At 30.4% G+C, this 19,855-nt stretch overlaps 1 protein-coding gene across 1 annotated transcript; it reads right to left on the reverse strand.

Annotated features, from left to right (window-relative positions):
• Positions 1 to 10,479: 10,479 nt before the first annotated feature.
• On the reverse strand, positions 10,480 to 18,949 carry LOC100782327 (disease resistance protein RPM1). The gene is made up of 5 exons (XM_003530749.4): positions 18,435 to 18,949; positions 16,390 to 16,514; positions 11,188 to 13,431; positions 10,844 to 10,884; positions 10,480 to 10,734 (listed from the first exon to the last, which is right to left on the reverse strand). Exons 1-3 carry the CDS (start codon positions 18,872 to 18,874, stop codon positions 11,216 to 11,218), a joined length of 2,781 nt encoding a protein of 926 aa, XP_003530797.1. The 5' UTR covers positions 18,875 to 18,949; the 3' UTR covers positions 10,480 to 10,734; positions 10,844 to 10,884; positions 11,188 to 11,215.
• Between the last annotated feature and the right edge of the window lie 906 nt (positions 18,950 to 19,855).

Raw genomic sequence — 19,855 nt, forward strand, 5'->3', positions numbered from 1 at the left:
AGAATAATAAATCAAACATAATTAACATTAATGTAAAAATTTATTTTATTATATACTTTCAAAAGGTTGTTGAGCATTTTATTTTATTTTTTGAAAGAAAGGTTGAGTATTGAAAAGTGCTCATAGAGAGAGAGATAAAGGATCATGCAGGCTGATGATAAGATTTGCAATATACATGCGGCCTTTCTTCTCATTGTGTTTCAGTCTCAATATTGGCTTCCATTATTTCCATGAACTTGAACTTCGTGTTCCAGATTTGCAAAGACCTTAGAACAAGAGAAAATTCAATAACACTTAATTATGATGACATGCCTAATTAAGAAACCAGCATGCCATCATCATCCAATAATTGGATCCCCCTTATCATCACACCACCACTACACAAATTCCTTATCGACATCAAGAGGACACACCTTCCTTATTCTCCACTTATACTTTCGGTAGAAGAAGAAATGAAAAGAAATCTTAGCCACCAAGCTTTCTTGGAAAATAAGAAACCCCAAAAGAAAAGAAGACTTGAATCCATCAATGGTTATCACAATAAAGAAGAAAAACAAACAAAAACCAAGGCTTGAACAAAGTTTGAGGCTGTCGACGTCAATGGTTGTTTAGGTGGGGGAAGAAAGTGTACCAAAAGGGGAAAAATTAAGTTGTACTACATCAACTATGTGGGTAGCACCAGCAATGCCTCATGGTGGTAATTACTAGCAAAAAATAAATTTAACGACAAAATAATTAATATGTAATTATGAAAAAGTATTTTTTCTGTGACTAAATTTAGTCACTAATTTATTAATTTTTAGTGATATGAGAAAAGTTTGTTAGTGTATTGAGTAACAAAAATTGTGTTTTTTTTTTATTTCATTTGTGCCTACCGACCATCTTTGCCAAAATCATACATGTAATAACTGCATTTGTGCAAATCAAACGAATTGGGTCTTCCCATCTCAGACATTGGACTGATCTTGTCTATATTAATTGAACGAAGATAATGGGATGCACGAGCATCCTTTGTCGCCTTATAAAAACCGTTGGCTACTAGTAGGAGTGGGTAAGTAAGTCTGGGTCTATGGAGGGGCTCATGGATCCCACGGTTTGCAAGGATAATGAATCAATTTTTTTAAAATAATTTATGGTTATGCATTATTTTGGATTTGTCCCGCTTAATCCGTCGGATGTGCAGGTTTAGTTTGCAGATTGATCAATAAACCCGTTTATTAAGTCTAAATATACATTTTTAATTAAAGATCGAGAATGTCAGCATTGTTGTGCATATTAAATAAGACAAAAACTTAGATAAATTTTTTTTACTAGAGTAACTTTTAAGTGTTATTTGTATTTTTTTAAATTAGAACTAATAAAGTTTTATCTTGAAAATATATATAATCTTTTAATATAAATTTTTATTACACAAATTAGTAAGTACAACTTCAATTTTAATTAAAAAATAATTCAAACATTACTTGAGAACCTTTATTGTAAGAGATGTATCAATATCATTTTGTAGCACACATTAATTGTAGTATAAGTACATCTTTAAGACTCATTAATTCATACATTGTATGTGATACAAAGTTTACTTCAATTCAATTATAAAATTATTTGTTGATGGAGATGTTTAAATTTCATATTTTAGATTTATTTTTTAGATTTTTTTGTTAAAACATTATTTATTTTATTAATGGAATGGACTAATTATTAAGATTTTATTAGGTTCATGGACCCGCCCGTTTAACCCGCGAGACGGGACGGGGCGGAACAATTTATCAGGTAAAAAATACAGGGCGGTCTGGTCCGTTACCAATGCGTGTTAGAATTTATGTCTCATGTGAGAGGCATGTGACTTGTGTAGGGACTAATAAGTAAATAATTAACGATTAAGGACTAAATTATAATTGGGCTTAATAGGAGAAGTTTTTAGGGTTGACTGTTACTTGATGGGAGTAGTGGTTATAAAAGGGGCTTAATACCCACTAACGTAAAATAAGGTCCCCTTCCTGACCAGAAAATGTTCTTTCTCACCCATAGCCATCACGAACGGAGAGAGGCAGAAAAGAAAGGCCAAAGGAAGTGAAATCTTATTTCTCGATTTCCAAGGAAATCAAAGTATACTAGACAGAAGTTCCTATGGAGAAAGATACTAGTCTTCCTATGGAGAAAGGTACACATCATTATCTATTGTTGTTTATTGATTGTTTGTGAGAACCATAGGTTTCAAGATCTTGTTGTTTCCTATCATTGATAGTCTAGGAAACCCCTTAAGAATTTTTACATGTGGTATCAGAGCATGTGTTATGAAATTTATGATTCTCCAAGAATAATTTAATTTCTCTCAATTATGTATGAACCCTAATTATGAAATTTAGGGATAATTTAATTTCTCCCTATTATGCATAAATCCTAATTATGAAATTTAGGAATTTTATTTTCCGCTGCATGTATTGTTTTATTGGTAATATTTTATTATTGTTGAATACCAATTTTTGGAGAAAGTATAAATATTATGTAAATTTGGAGAAAACCATTCTGGCTGCCACTATCTATTTATAATGGAAAAAGAAAGCGTGAGTTGCAATTCCAATTCATGGAAAAGCTATGGCTGCTACACGTAGGTTAGTAAGTGAAGGAATTCTGAAAAGCTGCGCGCTGCGCAGGTATGTTTGTTCCTATAAGAAATTTTGGAAATTGCTATTTGCAACCTTATGTTTGCTATTTCCAATCCCACTTGATTTTTTTTTTCTGAAAAATTATTGTTGAATGTGATTAAAGGATTGAAAATTTATGTTCTGTAATTAAATTAATGTGAATGTTTTGCAATTATTGGTAGCAGTAAATATATGTATATGCTACATATTTGCTTGAACGTGTTGGAATGTAAAAACACAAATAAATGCAAATATTATTTTATGGTCTGGAATGAAATTAATAGAATGGCTATGAATTGTTAATAGCAATAAGTATGTGCAGGCCATACATATTTGGTTGAAATTAAATGTATGTTGAATTTGTTAGTCACCAAAGTGGTCAAATTTGTAAGGTTATTTAATTCCAAATTAATGATTATTTTAATTATACTTGGTTGGAATTAAATGTATGTTGAATTTGTTAGTCACCAAAGTGACCAAATTTGTAAGGTTATTTAATTCCAACTTAATGATTATTCCAATTACTCATAGAATAATGGATGCTAAATTATATGATTATTGGTTTATGGGTAATTGAAATTCATTGTTATAAGGCATTTATGGATCGCCCAAAGGTTGATTAGTTGTTCTTATAATTAATGAATATAATTGTAGGCAATTTATGTGTATCATTAGTTTTATTTATATGCCCAAAGGAAATAGATATTACTAATTGGTGCATATTTAATTGTCAAATAATGTTAAAGTTTTATTAGCATCATTATGTTTGTATGTTGTGTGTTGGTGTATCACCCAAAGGAGAACATCAATATACATTAACCGTTATCTGAATGAATCATATGTGTGACATGTATTTTATGTCTCAAAACACTCATGTGAACTTTATTATGTAATACATGTTTTGAATTCATTGGATTCTTATGTATCATCTGAGCCAATTTTAATGGGCTTAACTTCTCTGACTGAAATGAGCAAGTCCAATTTCACCTTAGTGTTTTGGATCATGATCTTGCTATGTTGGAAGAGAAGTTTGTTACTTTTATTGATGCTAGTAGCAATGAAGAGAAAGTCCATTATAAAACTTGGGAAAAATCTAACAGACTCAGCCTAATGTTGATGAGAATGACTGTTGCAAACAGTATTAAGACAACTCTCCCTAAAATCGAAAGTGCTAAAAAGTTTATGTGATTAGTGGGAGAGTGCTCTCAAACAGCTGATAAGTCTGTTGCTGGGACATTAATGAGTACATTGACCACCATGAAATTTGATGGTTCACGTACTATGTATGAACGTGTCATTGAGATGACAAACATTGCAGCAAGACTTAAGACCTTGAGAATATAATGGCTGTGAATGAGAACTTTCTTGTTCAGTTTGTTCTAAACTCATTACCATCTGAGTTTGGCCCGTTCTAAATGAACTATAATACCATGAAAGATAAATGGAATGTGCATGGATTGCACAGTATGTTAGTTCAGGAAAAAAAATAAGGCTTAAGAATCAAGGAAGTCACTCAGTTCATTATGTAAGCCACCAAGGAAATCAAGGAGCTTGAAAAGAAATTTATGAAGAAGCATGATAAAGGCAAAGGGTCATTAAAAAACAATGACGACTCTTTGCAAATCCAAAGGAAGGTATCAAAGGGAAATAATTGTTAATTTTGTAGGAAATCCGAACATTTCCAAAAGGATTACCTAAAGTGCAAGTCTTGGTTCGAAAAGAAAAGTGAGCTTAATGCTCGTGTATGTTTTGAATCAAACTTCACTAAAGTTTTCCATGATACATGATAGATTAATTCTGGATGTATGACTCATGTTTCTAACATTATGCAGAGATTTCTTACAATCTAAACCATAAGCCCAAATGAGAAGTTCATTTTCATGGGGAATAGAGTGAAACTCCAGTGTAAGCAGTCGAGACTTATTGCGTAAAACTCGACACTATTTAGATTTACTGGAAACTCTTTATGTACCTAGTTTATCTAGTAATTTAGTTTCATTATCTAAACTTGATGTTACTGGATACTCTTTTAATTTGGTAATGAATGTTTCAATTTATTTAAGCATAATCATCTCATTGGTACTGGTATTCTTGTGATGGTTTATATAAATTGGAAATAAACAGTTTGTATGCTGAAACTGTTTTAACTCTGCATCATAATGTTGGCACTAAGCATAGTTTATTGAATGAACGATCTGCTTTCTTGTGGCATAAACGTTTAGGTCACATTTCTAGAGAAAGGATGAAAAAATTAATAAAAAATGAAATTCTTCCTTATCTAGATTTTACGGATCTAAATATTTGTGTGGGTTGTATTAAAGGAAAACAAACAAAACATACAAAGAAATGAGCTACAAGAAGCACTCAGCTTCTTGAAATTGTGCATACTGATATTTGTGGACCTTTTGATGTTAGTTCTTTCGGAAAGGAATGATACTTTATCACCATTATTGATGATTATTCACGTTACAGTTATGTCTACTTACTGCCCGAGATTTCTTAGGCAATGGATGCCTTAGAAATTTACTACAATGAAGTAAAAGGGCAATTAGACATAAATGTGAAAATTATTAGATATGATAGAGGTAATGAGTATTACGGAAGATATGATGAAACTGGGCAACACCCAGGTCCATTTGCTAAGCTTGTTCAGAAACGTGCATTTGTGTGCAATACACAATTCCCGGTACACCACAACAAAATGGTGTATCAGAAAGGCGAAATAGAACTTTAATGGATATGGTTAGGAGCATGTTAATCAATTAGACTTTATCCGTATCCTTGTGGATATATACCTTGAAAACTGCCATGTAGTTGTTGAACAGGGTTCCTAGTAAGGTAATTCCAAAGACACCTTTTGAACTGTGGACAAATAGGATACCTAGTATAAGGAACCTGCATGTTTGGGGTTGCCAGGCAGAAATAAGGATTTATAATCCGCAAGAAAGAAAATTGGATGCAAGAACAATCAATGGATATTTCATTGGTTATCCAGAAAAGTTAAAAGGGTATATATTTTATTGTTATAATCATAGTATGAGAATTGTCAAAACTGGAAATGCAAGGTTCATTGGAAATGATGAAATCAGTGGGAGTACAGTTCCACGAGAAATGGAAATTAAAGAAGTTAGAGTGTAAATCCTTTTAGCTAATGCCTCTAACAGTAAGGTGATTGCTCCTTCAGTTATTGCTACAAAATTAATGAAGAGGAGCAACACAATAATGAACACATGATGCATAATGAACCTATTATGGAAGAACCACAAGAAGTAGCATTAAAGAGGTCTCAAAGAGAAAGGAGACCAGCTATTTCGAATGATTATGTGGTATACCTACATGAGACAAAAACAAACTTAAGCATTAATGATAATGATCCAGTTTTGTTTTCACAAGCTATAAGTTGTGATAATTCTGAGAAGTGGTTAAATGTCATGAAAGAAGAGATAAATTCCATGGAACATAATAGAGTTTGGGACCTTGTAGGATTACCAAAGGGTTGTAAAAGAGTTGGTTGTAAGTGGGTCTTCAAGACTAAACGTGACTCTCATGGCAATCTTGAACGTTACAAGGCTAGACTTGTTGCTAAGGAATTTACTCAGAAAGATGACATTGATTATAAAGAGACACTTTACCGGTCTCACGAAAGGATTCTTTCAGGATTATTATGGCATTAGTAGCTCATTATGACTTGGAGCTACATCAAATGGATGTGAAAACTGCCTTTTTTTAATGGAGATTTAGAGAAGAATGTTTGTATGGACCAACCAATGGGGTTCTCAGTTGAAGGAAATGAACACATGGTGTGCATACTAAAGAAATCAATATACAGTCTTAAATCAAGCTTCCCGCCAATGGTATTTGTGGTTTAATGATACCATTATTTCCTTTAGATTTAAGGAAAATACTGTTTATCGGTGTATGTATCTGAAGGTCAGTGGGAGTAAGGTTATTTTCTAATTCTGTATATTGATGATATCTTGCTTGCAGCTAACGATCTTGGTCTTCTTCATGAGATTAAGAAATTTCTCTCTAGAAACTTTGAAGTGAAAGATATGAGTGAGGTAAGCTATGTGATAGGGATAAAAATATTCCATAATAGATCACGAGGATTGTTAGGCTTATCTCAGAAAGTATATATATCGATAAAGTGCTAGAGAGATTCAAGATGGAAAGGTGTTTAACATCGCCTATTCTAATTTAGAAATGAGACAGAGTTAGTCTCACACAATGTCCTAGAAATGATATGGAACGAAAACAAATGAAAGTAATTTTGTATGCATTAGTTGTTGTTGCATCTAAGAGTTGAATTTGTAGTATGTTTTGAGGCTACAATTCAGGCTAATTGGCTGCGGAACTTTATTTCAGGGCTTGGAATTGTCGACAGTATTGCTAGGCCGCTGAAAATGTATTGTGATAACCTCGCAGCAATATTTTTTGTAAGAACGACAAGTACTCTAAGGGTGCTAAGCATATGAAATTGAGGTACTTTGTCGTGAAGGAAGAAGTTCAGAAACAAAGAGTGCCAATAGAACATATTAGCACAAACCTTATGATAGTTGACCCTTTGAATAAGGGATTATTGCCCAAGACATTATAGAACATGTTGAAAGTATGGGCATTATTATTATTGATGATCATTAAGTGTAATTTACCTTATGTAATTTTGCTGACACTCTGAGCTCAATTATGATATGTTTCTGATTACCTGTTCTCTATGTTTGCACGCATGTTTGTGTTTAGAGTAATGTTAACAGGTTTTGTCTTGAATGAAGACATTATGTTGGACCAATTATGTACTCCTAACTAATGGTCACATTAAGGAGAAGACTAATTTGTAGTACATGGAAGGGACTATGTCGATTAGATGATGTACAACCGCCATGACTCAAATTGGTTCCTATTCTTAATCATGAAATTATGATGTACCCAATGTATAGAACAATTTAGTCAATTTTAATGCGCATTATGTTAGTTAATCTATTTATTTATTTAGTCCATAATGTTTATTAATGTCACATGAGCCAAGTGGGAGAATGTTAGAATTTATGTCTCATGTGAGAGGCATGTGACTTATGTAGGGACTAATAAGTAAATAATTAACGATTAAGGACTAAATTATAATTGGGCTTAATAGGAGAAGTTTTTAGGGTTGACTGTTACTTGATGGGAGTAGTGGTTATAAAAGGGGCTTAATACCCACTAACGTAAAATAAGGTCCCCTTCCTGACCAGAAAGTGTTCTTTCTCACCCATAGTCATCACGAACGGAGAGAGGCAAAAAAGAAAGGTCAAAGGAAGTGAAATCTTATTTCTCTCATTTTCCAAGGAAATCAAAGTACACTAGACAGAAGTTCCTATGGAGAAAGATACTAGTCTTCCTATGGAGAAAGGTACACATCATTATTGTTGTTTATTGATTGTTTGTGAGAACCATAGGTTTCAAGATCCTGTTGTTTCCTATCATTGATAATCTAGGAAACCCCTTAAGAATTTTTACAATGCGGGCTTACATGAGCATACCGATCCGCTTATCCACCCTAGTTACTAGTAGTATTTTGTCACTTTTAGGTTTTCTAAGAAATTAGCTAGCTTTTGCATTTAAAAAAATAGCTTTTTTATTAAAAAAAAACGAGTTAGCTTTTAACTTCTTTTTTTTTGTTGAAACAAGTTAAATTGTAATTGCGTTTCAGCCGAAAGAAACAGAAAGAAAGGGGGGGAAAAACGTGTAATGGAGTAATGGACAAAACATATAAGCACGCAGTTTTTGTTAGCCAGTGTTGAAGATAAGGTCCAACACATGCATGAGTCATGACTAATGATGAAGCGGTTATCGCCCACGCAAGAATTCACGTCCCAGTATGTATAACGTGGGTTCCATCTGAACATATATAAAAAGAGAATTTCTCTCACTGAAAACTTTATTTTTCACAAACATTAGAAGATTTTCAACTATTGGATCAATCTCACTAAACTACAAGAAGAAAAATTCAAAACTACACAAGACGAGAAGTATATATATATATATATATATAACTTTTACACCAATAATACATATAAAAAATATCGTGTACACAACTATTTAGCAATAAATTAGCCTTTATTGGTATTTTTTATCTAATAAAAATTAAAATGTTACTATAAACATTGTGAATTTATATAAATATTATAAATCATTTTATTATCCAACAACTTTTGTTAAAATATAAATTATTTCAATTAGAAATAATTTTAAGAGTTATTTCTCATTTTTGTCATATATTTTCTTTGACTTAATTATTGTTTTAGTCCATAAATTTAAAATATATTTTTGTAGTCTCTGAAATTTAAAAATACTTCTTTTAATCTTTGAATTAAAAAAAACAAATTTAGTCCCTAATCTAATAAATTGACATTTTATGTCAACTTTTAATAATTTATAACAGTTTTAAAATGCAAATTTAAAAAATGAATAATATTATGACTTAATTTAAAAAATCAATCCATTTTCTTGTTAAACTAGTTTCAATAAATTTTAAAATAAAAAAAATTATCTTTGGAATCAAAACTAATTTTAAACAAGGTTTAATTATTGTTTTAGTCTCTAAATTTGAGATATGTACTTAGTTCCTAAAACTTAAATTTTTTTTTTGTTCTTAAAATTTGACAAAATACTATTTTTAGTTTCTAGTATAATAAATTGATACTTTCTCACAATTTTTAATTTTCCTGAAATCATCATAAAGTATAAATTTTTTGTGTCAAGAACTAAAAAAAGCAAATTATTCAAATTCAGGGGTTAAAAAAATATTTTTAAATTTCAAGAACTAAAAAAATATATCCCCAAATTTAGAAATTAAAATAGTAATTAAACCATTTTCTTTTAATCTAATGATTGAAAGAATTACGAAAAAAAAAATCATATTACATGAAGATTAATTTTCTGCGTATTTTACATGAAAAAATCGTAGGAAATGAATTTCTTGCAAATTTTGATCCCTAGGTAAGTCGTCCTTGGATAACAAGTGTCGGTGGATTTAAAATTTACAGAAAGATTACCTATTATTTTTCTGCAGGAATTGGAACTTCCCTTAAAAAACTTTTAACTATTTTACCTAGCTATTATCTAATCTAAAATTTACTTTTAACTTCACACAAATTTAAATATTCTACATAAAATTCACTCTAATATTAAAATTGTTGAAATGGGTGATTAACTTAATTTTGTGGGCTTAAAAAAATATTTTATTTATAATATAAATTTGTTAAATTACGATATTTATATAAACAACATCATATATGATATCTGCTCCAATAAAAAAATTTAAATAACATTACTTAAAATTAAACAAATCATGTAAGGACTCCCATTAAAGATTCTCTTATATACAATACTTCGATCTCACGAGTTCTAACAAAATTTCATAAACCAAAATACAGCAATTCCATATATTTTAATAAGCTAAATACTTGCGGGTCAGGATCCTGTCTCCGTTTATTAATGGGTATGGATGTATCTATTTAAATTATTTTTTAAGTATATCCACTTAATAACTATTTATCTTCATTCCCATGCAGATTTTATCCACAAGAATAAATATTTTTGTCATCCCTGAATATATAATGGCTGTCGTGTTTGCCAGTAATGTACTAAATTATGTATTATTCTTCTATGCACATATCTTCATTTCCCTTTATATATATATTCTATAGTAATATACCGAATTAAGATCTTTCTGTTAAAAAATTTAACCGATATAATAACATTTTTCAATAATATAAAGATATCAATATACTTTTTAGTTTTTATTTATACAAAAGAATATTCTCCTCCAAAATTCAGCCATGCAGCACACATATCATGCAAGTTCTAGTTCAATAAGTAAATGTCAAGTGTGTAACAAATTAAGAGCTTGAAAATGAGTCATTCTTTAGAGCCTAAAAAAAAGAATGACCGGATCAATACATTATTCGAACTAATGAAATAAAACATGGCAAATTGACAACACATGCGGATTTGGTTTAGGCTCAAGAGGACATGCATGCCCCTCGCAAGCACATAAAGAACCTTTAGAGAAATTTTCCAGCTACCACTTTTGCAGAGAAAGTATCCCCTAAAATTTGATTAAAACACAAATTAAGTATATCATATAAACATAAATGTTTAAAATTAAATCATATATAATCTCATTGAAACACAATCCTATTATGATGCTAGCTTACCATTTTTTTTCTAGATTGAAAGGTCAAGTCATTATTCCCACCTACAGAACATTAAAGCAAAATTATAAGAAAATACTGTCAATTCTAAAATCTTTCACTGGCTACTTTTTAGATCTACCTTTATTTTGTTTAAAAAAAGGTAATTAAGTGAGATTTGTTTGAATTTATTTTCCAAAATAGGCATAGAAATTGCATTCTAAATATAGGCATTGGACTTCTTCACAAATTAATAAACATGACAAATTGGTTTAATATCCCAGTTCAGTTCATGATAGTATAAAATGGTGATTAATCCAACAATAAAAAGACATACAACAACAATTAAATTGTGTTTCAGGACTTACCGGTTACAACCAAGTTCATCTTTCAAGATCAGTATAATGAAAAATGGTCATCTTTGGAGTATTCCACAAGAGGTATTTTGTTAATAATCTTGTAGTCTTCACTTTGAGTATCAACCATTCGATTAATATATTGTTCATGCATATCATAGAGATAAAGCTTTTGAAGACTTGTCAAGTTCTGTATATCTCTGGGAACCTTCACCATTTCATGGCATTTCCCTATCTTCAACTCTGCAAGAAGAGGAATTGCTCCTTCATCAATCTTTATGGTCTTCAACTTTGGCAAGGACTCAAGGCACAAAACCTTTAGTCTCTTCAACCATCCATTCTTGAAATGCAACTCATCACCACCATAAGCATCATAGAACTCAAGGTACGACAATTCTGACAAGTCTTTAAGGTAAGGCAATGGATCTTCCTTTAGAATAGACCACCTCAAGCATAATCTGATAAGATTTGGAACTTTTGATATCCAACTTGGAAGCCTTTCTAAACGCCCATATAGGTAAAGGCGTTGAAGGGACGATGGAGGATTCCTTATAGATTTCAACTGAAGCATGCCATGATTGCCATCATCATTTCCCATAGCCCCAATGCTTAAGGAACATAGATGATCCATTTTCTCAATAACCTTGCATAATTCTTCACCATATTCTTCTCTTAGCTTTATAATCCCCAGCTTCCTTAATTTCTCTAGTTGTTTCAGTTCCTCTATTACGCTACCATCACTTGCATCCAAAAAAGAAAGTTTCTGCAATGATGTTAGATTTTTAAGCCCTTCATTTACCTTCACTCCTTGTAAGCGGTCCAAACCGGAATTTTGATTATATATAAAATAAGCAAGGAGATGACGCAACTTGACAAGGTTCTTAATCTTCTTTGGTAGTACATCCACTTGAGTTCGCTTTAGGTCTAGAGTTTGCAACCTCTCTAGGTTGCCAATGGATTCTGGAATTGACTTGATGTTGGTGTTCCTCAGGCTCAAGTATTTCAAGTTGAATAGATTCCCAACTTTTTTAGGAAGATTATCAAGGCGTGCATTAGACAAGTCTAATTGACTCAAAAGCTCAAAACTTGAGAATAATTCTTTTGTCACCAGCCACTTCTTGGCATCATCAAAAACAAAACAAGACCGAACCTTCTCCCACTTTTCAGCTCTTTTCATGGCAGCAGCATCCCAGCTTTTTATTATTGATAAGCGTCTAGGAAGTGATGAATCCAAGTTGGAGTTAGATGATGATGGTGCGGTTTTATCTTTCATTACTTGACAAAACATTTGCTCCTCACAAATCCTGGCTATTAACTTATGCATGAGGTCATACACGTGACAACTTTTGGGTCTTCCATCAAAATCGACCCTTGAAAGATGAACCAAGCATCTACGGATAAGCTCAGTTAAGTATTCTTTTGCCAATTCCTCCATTGATGTATCATCTCTTTTCTCTACAAAACCCTCAGCTACCCACAAACGAACGAGTCTCATGCAACTAATGGAGTAGCCCTCAGGGAAAATGCCAAAGTACAAGAAACACCTCTTGAGGTGGGAAGGAAGATCATGGTAACTTTCTAACATCACTTCTTTCATACTGTCAAAAAGAGAGTTTCTTTGTAATAGTGAGTCGAGTTTGTTGAGTACCATTCTCCATTTAGTGGTAGTTTTACTCGTTGTTGCTAGGAGACCAGCAAAAGTCACAATAGCCACTGGCACCCCATCACTTTTCTCCACAAACTCTTGGGACAAAGCATTCAATTCAGGGTTTTCTACTTTCTCAGATTGAAATACCTTGTGACAAAAGAGCTTCAAAGCATCACTTTGAGACAGAGGTTCTACTTTATATACATCATCACTTCCAATAAATTTTGCAACATTTTCATCTCGTGTAGTGATAATAACCTTACTGCTTTTGCTTCTGTTTGGAGTTAGGGCATGCTTGATAACATTCCAAAATTTTGAACTATGCACATCATCAAACACAATGAGGTACCTCTTATCTTTTAAGTATTCTCTTACTTTTCTTATAAGAGAGTGTATAGCTGTTGTTTCCTTCTGCAATGTAGCTGATGCACCGGGGTCCTTCTCGAGTATATTTTCTATAATCTGCCTTATTATCAGCATATTATGATCATCAACTTGAGGCCCAGACATGGTTATCCATGCACAAAACTCGAAATAGCTTGTTCCCTTCTTCTGAAGGCTTACCTGCTCTTGCATGTTGTACACATTCTTCACAATTGCCGTTTTACCTTGATAAACATTATTCGAAATGTTATTGAACTATATATGAACAGAATTTTTCACACTCTTCTGATAAAAAAGAAAAAAAGAAAAAGAAGAAATCTTCACACTCTGATTTACTTTTGTGTATACATGCAGACATAACTAGGATTGGAGGCTGGAAATGAGTAGAATTTGACTCAAGACTTGATAAGAATTCACTTAATTCGAAGTTTGACTTAAATTTAATATGAATTTTATCTTTTGGTTTGAACTCGATTAAATTTAAGTTCGTGAATAATTTGATTCAGCTAGTTAATTCAACTTGATTTAAAATTATAATTATTTTATATATTATTATTTATTTATTTATGTATAAATAAATTAAATATGGAAATAATTAAAAAATTATAACAATTTAACAATATAAAATATATTATTTAATATGTATAATTATTTCACATGCTTTTATTTATTCATTCAATTCAAAAAGTTAATATTATATTAATTTAAAATAACTGTCAATTTAAGCATCTAAAATATTTACTATATACATAAATTGATAGTAAAGATAGATATAGATCAAGTTGATTTATGAACCAATTGATTTGAGTTATATATTGTTTGAGTCCAATTCATTTATTTAACAAGTTTAACTTTTAACTCAAGTTTAACAAGTTATTTGTCGAATCAGGTCTCAAACTATACATTCAAATTGGTTCAATTTATTAGCATTCCAATGCATAACGATCTAATGTAGCATCGTGAGGTAGGTTTTTGTTTTGCATATTTTTAGGGTTTTTTGTTTTGTTAATTTTGGGATAAGGGTGAGTATATGGAATTGAGTATGCGGATTGGTCCGCAAAGTCCGTGGTCCGTGTGGATTATGGGTCTAAAATTTTGGAGTCCATCTAATTGCAAAAGATTTATGGGCCCACCTATGAAACTCATAAAATTTATTGACTTAACCTATGAAGCTCGTGAACTATGTGTGTAATAAAAAAAATATTTTTAACTTTAATCACTTCACACTTAAGTATATGATGTTTTAAAACTTTGATGTTTTGTTATTAGGTATATATTAGTCTTCAAAATATTTGATGTTTTATTTACATTGAATGTTTAATATTTATATTTATATTTTTTTATTAGGTAGTCTTGCAAATGTTTGATATTTTAGAGTTAAATATTTAATATTTAATTGAATGTTTATAATTATATTTATTTTTTAATGTATTCTTATTCTCTACCTTGGCTTAAAGAAAAAAGAAATCCCAATTTCTTTTATTTGACAAATGTACCTTTTCAAAAAAATGAATTTTTAAAGTTTTTTTTAATAGGTTTACAGGCCGATCATTTTAACCATGGGCTGGACCCAAAATAAAAAATGTAATCCATTTAATTTCACAAACCAGACTTATTGGATAGGTGAAAATACAAATTTCACAAGTCGTGTGTTAAATGATCCGGATAAGTCCTTATAGTCACCCTTATTTTGGGGTGCTTTAAGTAAGCCTAGGGAAATAAAAAGTAAATCACTAAGTGATCATTTTAAACTTCCACAAAGTAGGATGATGAGATGTGAATATTTTCTAATATCGTCAACCCAATTTAGATGATAAAACCAATTGAATCAATTTTAAAGGATTAAATGGAACCTAAAGAAATAAATTAAAGAACAAAAATAATAATTTAGTCTATTTGAAAACACACTTATTCGATTTTGTAGCTCAAATTCTACAATTTTTTTAAAAAATCACATGCTAATTAACTATTTCCCAAAATAAAATTATTAACATGTTATTATATTGTATGTTCATTAGAGATGAAATTAGTCTTGTTCAATTTTTTTTTATTATAAAGTCTTGTTCAATGTATCTAATAGCATATTTACTTCTATAAAAAAAGATATATTAATTTGACGAGAAATTCTTGTAATACTTTTTACAACTTTTTTTAAATATTTTTCTTTCTATTACATCACACATTTATTTTTCATTTTCCTCTCTTATCTTTTCATTCATTTCCTTTGCGGTAAAATACTAGTATGTTGTAAGATTTTGTTATGTGAATATAAGATTTCTTTTCTTTGAAATTGAACCATATCTTTATGTGTCTTCGTTTTTTTTTCTGCTGGGTCAAGATTCCAGTATCCATCAACCTACTAGAAATGTGTTGTTATAGCTAACTTAAGAGAATATAAGATTAATCTCACCTATAATTTATAATTATCATTGATTCAAGAGAATTTTACATACGATAGGAATGAAATATAAATTCTCTCGTTAAATAAATGTATTGTTATTTTTGTTTTTTTATTTATGGAAATCAAAGACATATATTAGAAAGTTTATAACAATCTACACACTTTCTTCAATCAACTAAGTTAAGCCCTCTTAATATATCTTTATTTGTTAATTTTTTGTTGATCATGATATTGATATAAAAAAAATTTCACTAAAAGTAATGATTAATATTTGTGAGAGATTGTAAGTGTAAATAAGATGAGTATTTTTCTCTCAACATAATTTATTTAATATCTTAGAATTAACCAAAATTTAAACCATAAACCACTTAATTAAAAAAAAACCACTATCACTTTTATCATCATCCTGTTGTTGATTATATCATTAGGTATCTATTTATTTGAATACAATGGAGTACAATAATTAAAAATGATGAACTCTCTTGCTCTCTGCTGCATGTTAAAGTAGTTGTAAGACCATTTATAAAGATTAATTATAAAGTATCTCTACCAAAATTTAAGGCAAGTATTGTTAAGGAAAACTCAAGATTAAGTTGGAAGAGTCTCCTACTAACTAACATACAATGGATGATTAATTGCATGTTTTAATTTTGTTCTTTGATTAATAATTTTCAATTTATTTCATAAAACAAAATAAACGCTTATTAATAATTTATAGGAAATAGAAGTTGGAAGAAAATTACTCCAATTTCTATTCCCTAGGGAGTAATATGTATATTACCTATCCCTCCTGGGCCAACCACCACCTTCACTGGACCCTCCTTTTCTGTTAGCCAATTTGTGAGCTCTCGCTTCTTACGATCAATACCAACAAGTTGAGATTCCTCGACAAAATAAGCATCTAACCTGAATAGTAATACATCAAGCCTCTAAAATTAGTATAAAAAAAAATTAAAGAAAAAAGTTTCTTTTTCTAAATTTAAGCTAGGATCCCAAACATCCACCTTATTTTGGAAACAGCTTATTTTCTATATAAAAAAAACGGCTAAAGTTTTTATTATAAGAGAATATTTGGTTTGGTTATTTTTCTGTTTTCATTTTTACTAGAAATAGAAAATGGTGATGGAAATGTATTTGGTTGGATTTCTGTTTTCATTTTCAGTGAAGATATTTTTTCAAACGAACCAAAAGCTAGAAACAATACAATCTCATTTTCAGTTGAAATCAGGAACCTCATTTTAGGTAAAATGAAAATGCGGCGACAAAGAATGTAATTTTAAGTAAATCTAAAAATACATTTCCTGTTGAAAACGCATTTTCAGTATTTTTATTTCTTGAAAGCAAAAAACAAAAAGTCAAACCAAACATGTTTTCAGAATTTTAATCTTTTAAAAATGAAAATAGTTTTCAGAAAATAAAAACACAAAATAAAAACAGAAAATGAAAATATAAACCAAACACACCTGAACACCCTAATCAGTTTAGATCTTAAAATAATAGAATATTATTTTAATCCTTCAATTGTTTAATGGCGCTTATATTTAAGTTTTTGCTGAATAATGGCGCTTGTATTTATACCTAACATTATTAAACTATAGTTATTTTAATTCCTAAAATTATAGTAACAAAAACTAAAATAACTATAATTTTGTAGCTTTAAAAACTAAAACAATATTTTATAAATTTAGAGATTAAATTGATTGATACTCTTAAAAATAAAGGGCTCATTAACTTTAGAGAAACCCTTGTCTTTTTTCACTATTAATTATAGACAGTGTAATAGCTACAACGTAAAATAGTTTTTTATTGTTATTAATTATAAATAATTGTGTTATGATCTTTATGGTCCTATTTGGGGTGGTTTTTAATTTTGAGTTTCAATTTTTTTTTAAAAAAAAATCTTTTAGTTTCCAAAATTTAATTTTAGTTTTTTCTTCAATTTTTTGTTTCAAAATAAATTTATTTTAAAAATTTTTTATCTTATTAAAATTAGTTTAAAAGTATTTTTATGTGGTGGTTGTAGTGATAATGATTATGACAATGACATCATGGTGGAGCCAAATATTAAATGTGGTGACGAGGATGATAATAATGTCAGTGACATGATGATAATTATGCTAGCGGTGTAGATAACGATAACAATAATGGTGACAACAATAATAACATCAACGATAATAATAGTGCCTATGTTGATGATAGTGGTGATGGTAGTTAGCATTGTCGATGGTGGTGTCAATAGTAAATCCATAAATTTTTGTTAGTGGAATCACAAATAACTTATAATATTTTTATACTTTCAAAATGTTTTATGATTTTTTTCATTCTCAATACTACCACCAAAATTAAAAGGATAAAGTAATAAAATTAGTATCAATTTATTCTATTCTTTTATTTTTTTTTTATATTTTTTACATTCATTCTAGACAAAAAAAAATTATCATGTGAAGATAACATCTAATTTTTATGAAAACAAATTTTTTATTACGCATACAGATAAAAATAAAAACCTTGTATGAACAATTGCTCTCACATTCTATAAGGTGCATCTAGTGGTGGTGGTAGTGGTGTGGCAATGGAAATGATTCATTTTCAAATGTAGGAAGTGTGGTTTTTTTCTAAAACTAAATTAAATTTACAGAATTTTTTTTCTTGATTTTGAAAATAAGTTAAAAATAATTTGTTTCATTTTTTTTCAAACATGTTTTATTTTAAAAATTACATATTGACAATGCATAATTTGAATTTTTTCTTAATTAAAAGTAAAACTAGAAAATGAAAACGAGAAATGAAATAGAAGATGAAAAAAATAGTTTAGACGTGTAGGACCTTAGAGTTGCATGATTAGGAGCACTAGCAGATAGTTGGAGTCCCAAGCCTTTTCTGAGACTGCAGAGACTATCTAGAGTTTCTCTTACATGTTTAATCTCAGATGCAATATCATGACGATGTGTTACAGTTTTGAACTTCTCCTTGACTTCAGTAACTACACCAAAAGCCCCATCTCTTTGACCACGCTCTGCCACTTTGAGCAAATAGTGATCAACCACATCCTCCATGCGAAACGCCACATTCCTCAATGAATTCAACCATTCTTTGACAGCATCTTTCTGCTGCTTCTTTTCTGCATCCCTTATGTAAGAGTTTATTAGGCTTAGCTGATCCTTGATGCCCTCAACCTCCTTGTGCACATTTTTTAAGATTGTTGTTTCCTCACTCAGTAACTTCACCAAATGGTCGAATAGAAGGGACACTGCAGTTTCAGCCATATATTTCTTCCCCTTCTTATGAATCCACCACACTCACACACCATGCATATGTATAAAACAAGGTGCCTCTCACATTGCCGTACGTTACCCGGGACCATATGATATTTTACTTAAAATAAACTACTTGTGAATTTTTAAATTGAGGGGCCCATGACCTTAATAATGTGGTCCTGCCGCCAATGCGGACCAACAACCGTGGACCAAAACATAATTAAAAAATCGTGTCAACTCAAATATTAAAATTCACAAAGGACAAGAAGAGGTTTTTTTTATTTATTTTTAATCATGTATTGGTACCAAGTTGTTTCTAGACAATTTGATTTATTATATACCTAAGATCAATCAGGATTCATTAGAGAGGTTTCGGACTTGAAAAAAAAATCTTAAATATGCACTGATCTATTTGGAAGAGAGAAGTCATTTTTTGATAAATTAAAAATAAAATAATACCAACTAGGGTTTGATTTATGATCATATGGTATATATGTATAATTTTTTTCTATTTATGATCTTAAGTTGATACGATTTCACATGTAAAAAAAAAATGTTGAGAGAATTGGTCTCACTTTGTCATGAATGCATGTTTTCATATATATCTATCTCTTTTAGTAAAACGTATACATGATTTTAGATTATTATTTTTCAAAATAAAGGCCATATAACTTGCAAGTTACTATAGTCGTCAGGTCCTGCTCTTTACGACAGGATTAGAATAGAAACTTAAAAGCTTTGTCCAAAAAATAGCTTTCGTTCCCAATGTGACATACGAGTTACGACGAATAGACGAATAGTAAAAGCAAACAACTTGGAATATGTGCATGCATGAGTGGGCCTCTGTTTAGAATTATCGAAAAAAAGCAGCGTAATCTGATTTTTCTTCGCCAACACACGTAAAGGATCGACCTAGACTTTTATATTGTTTCGTTAGTGGGAAATTACAGGGGGGTAGTGCGGGTGGGTGGGTGAAATAAGAAAATAAAG

Source organism: Glycine max, chromosome 8 (genome assembly GCF_000004515.6).
Source record: "Glycine max cultivar Williams 82 chromosome 8, Glycine_max_v4.0, whole genome shotgun sequence".
Classification (NCBI taxonomy): domain Eukaryota; kingdom Viridiplantae; phylum Streptophyta; class Magnoliopsida; order Fabales; family Fabaceae; genus Glycine; species Glycine max.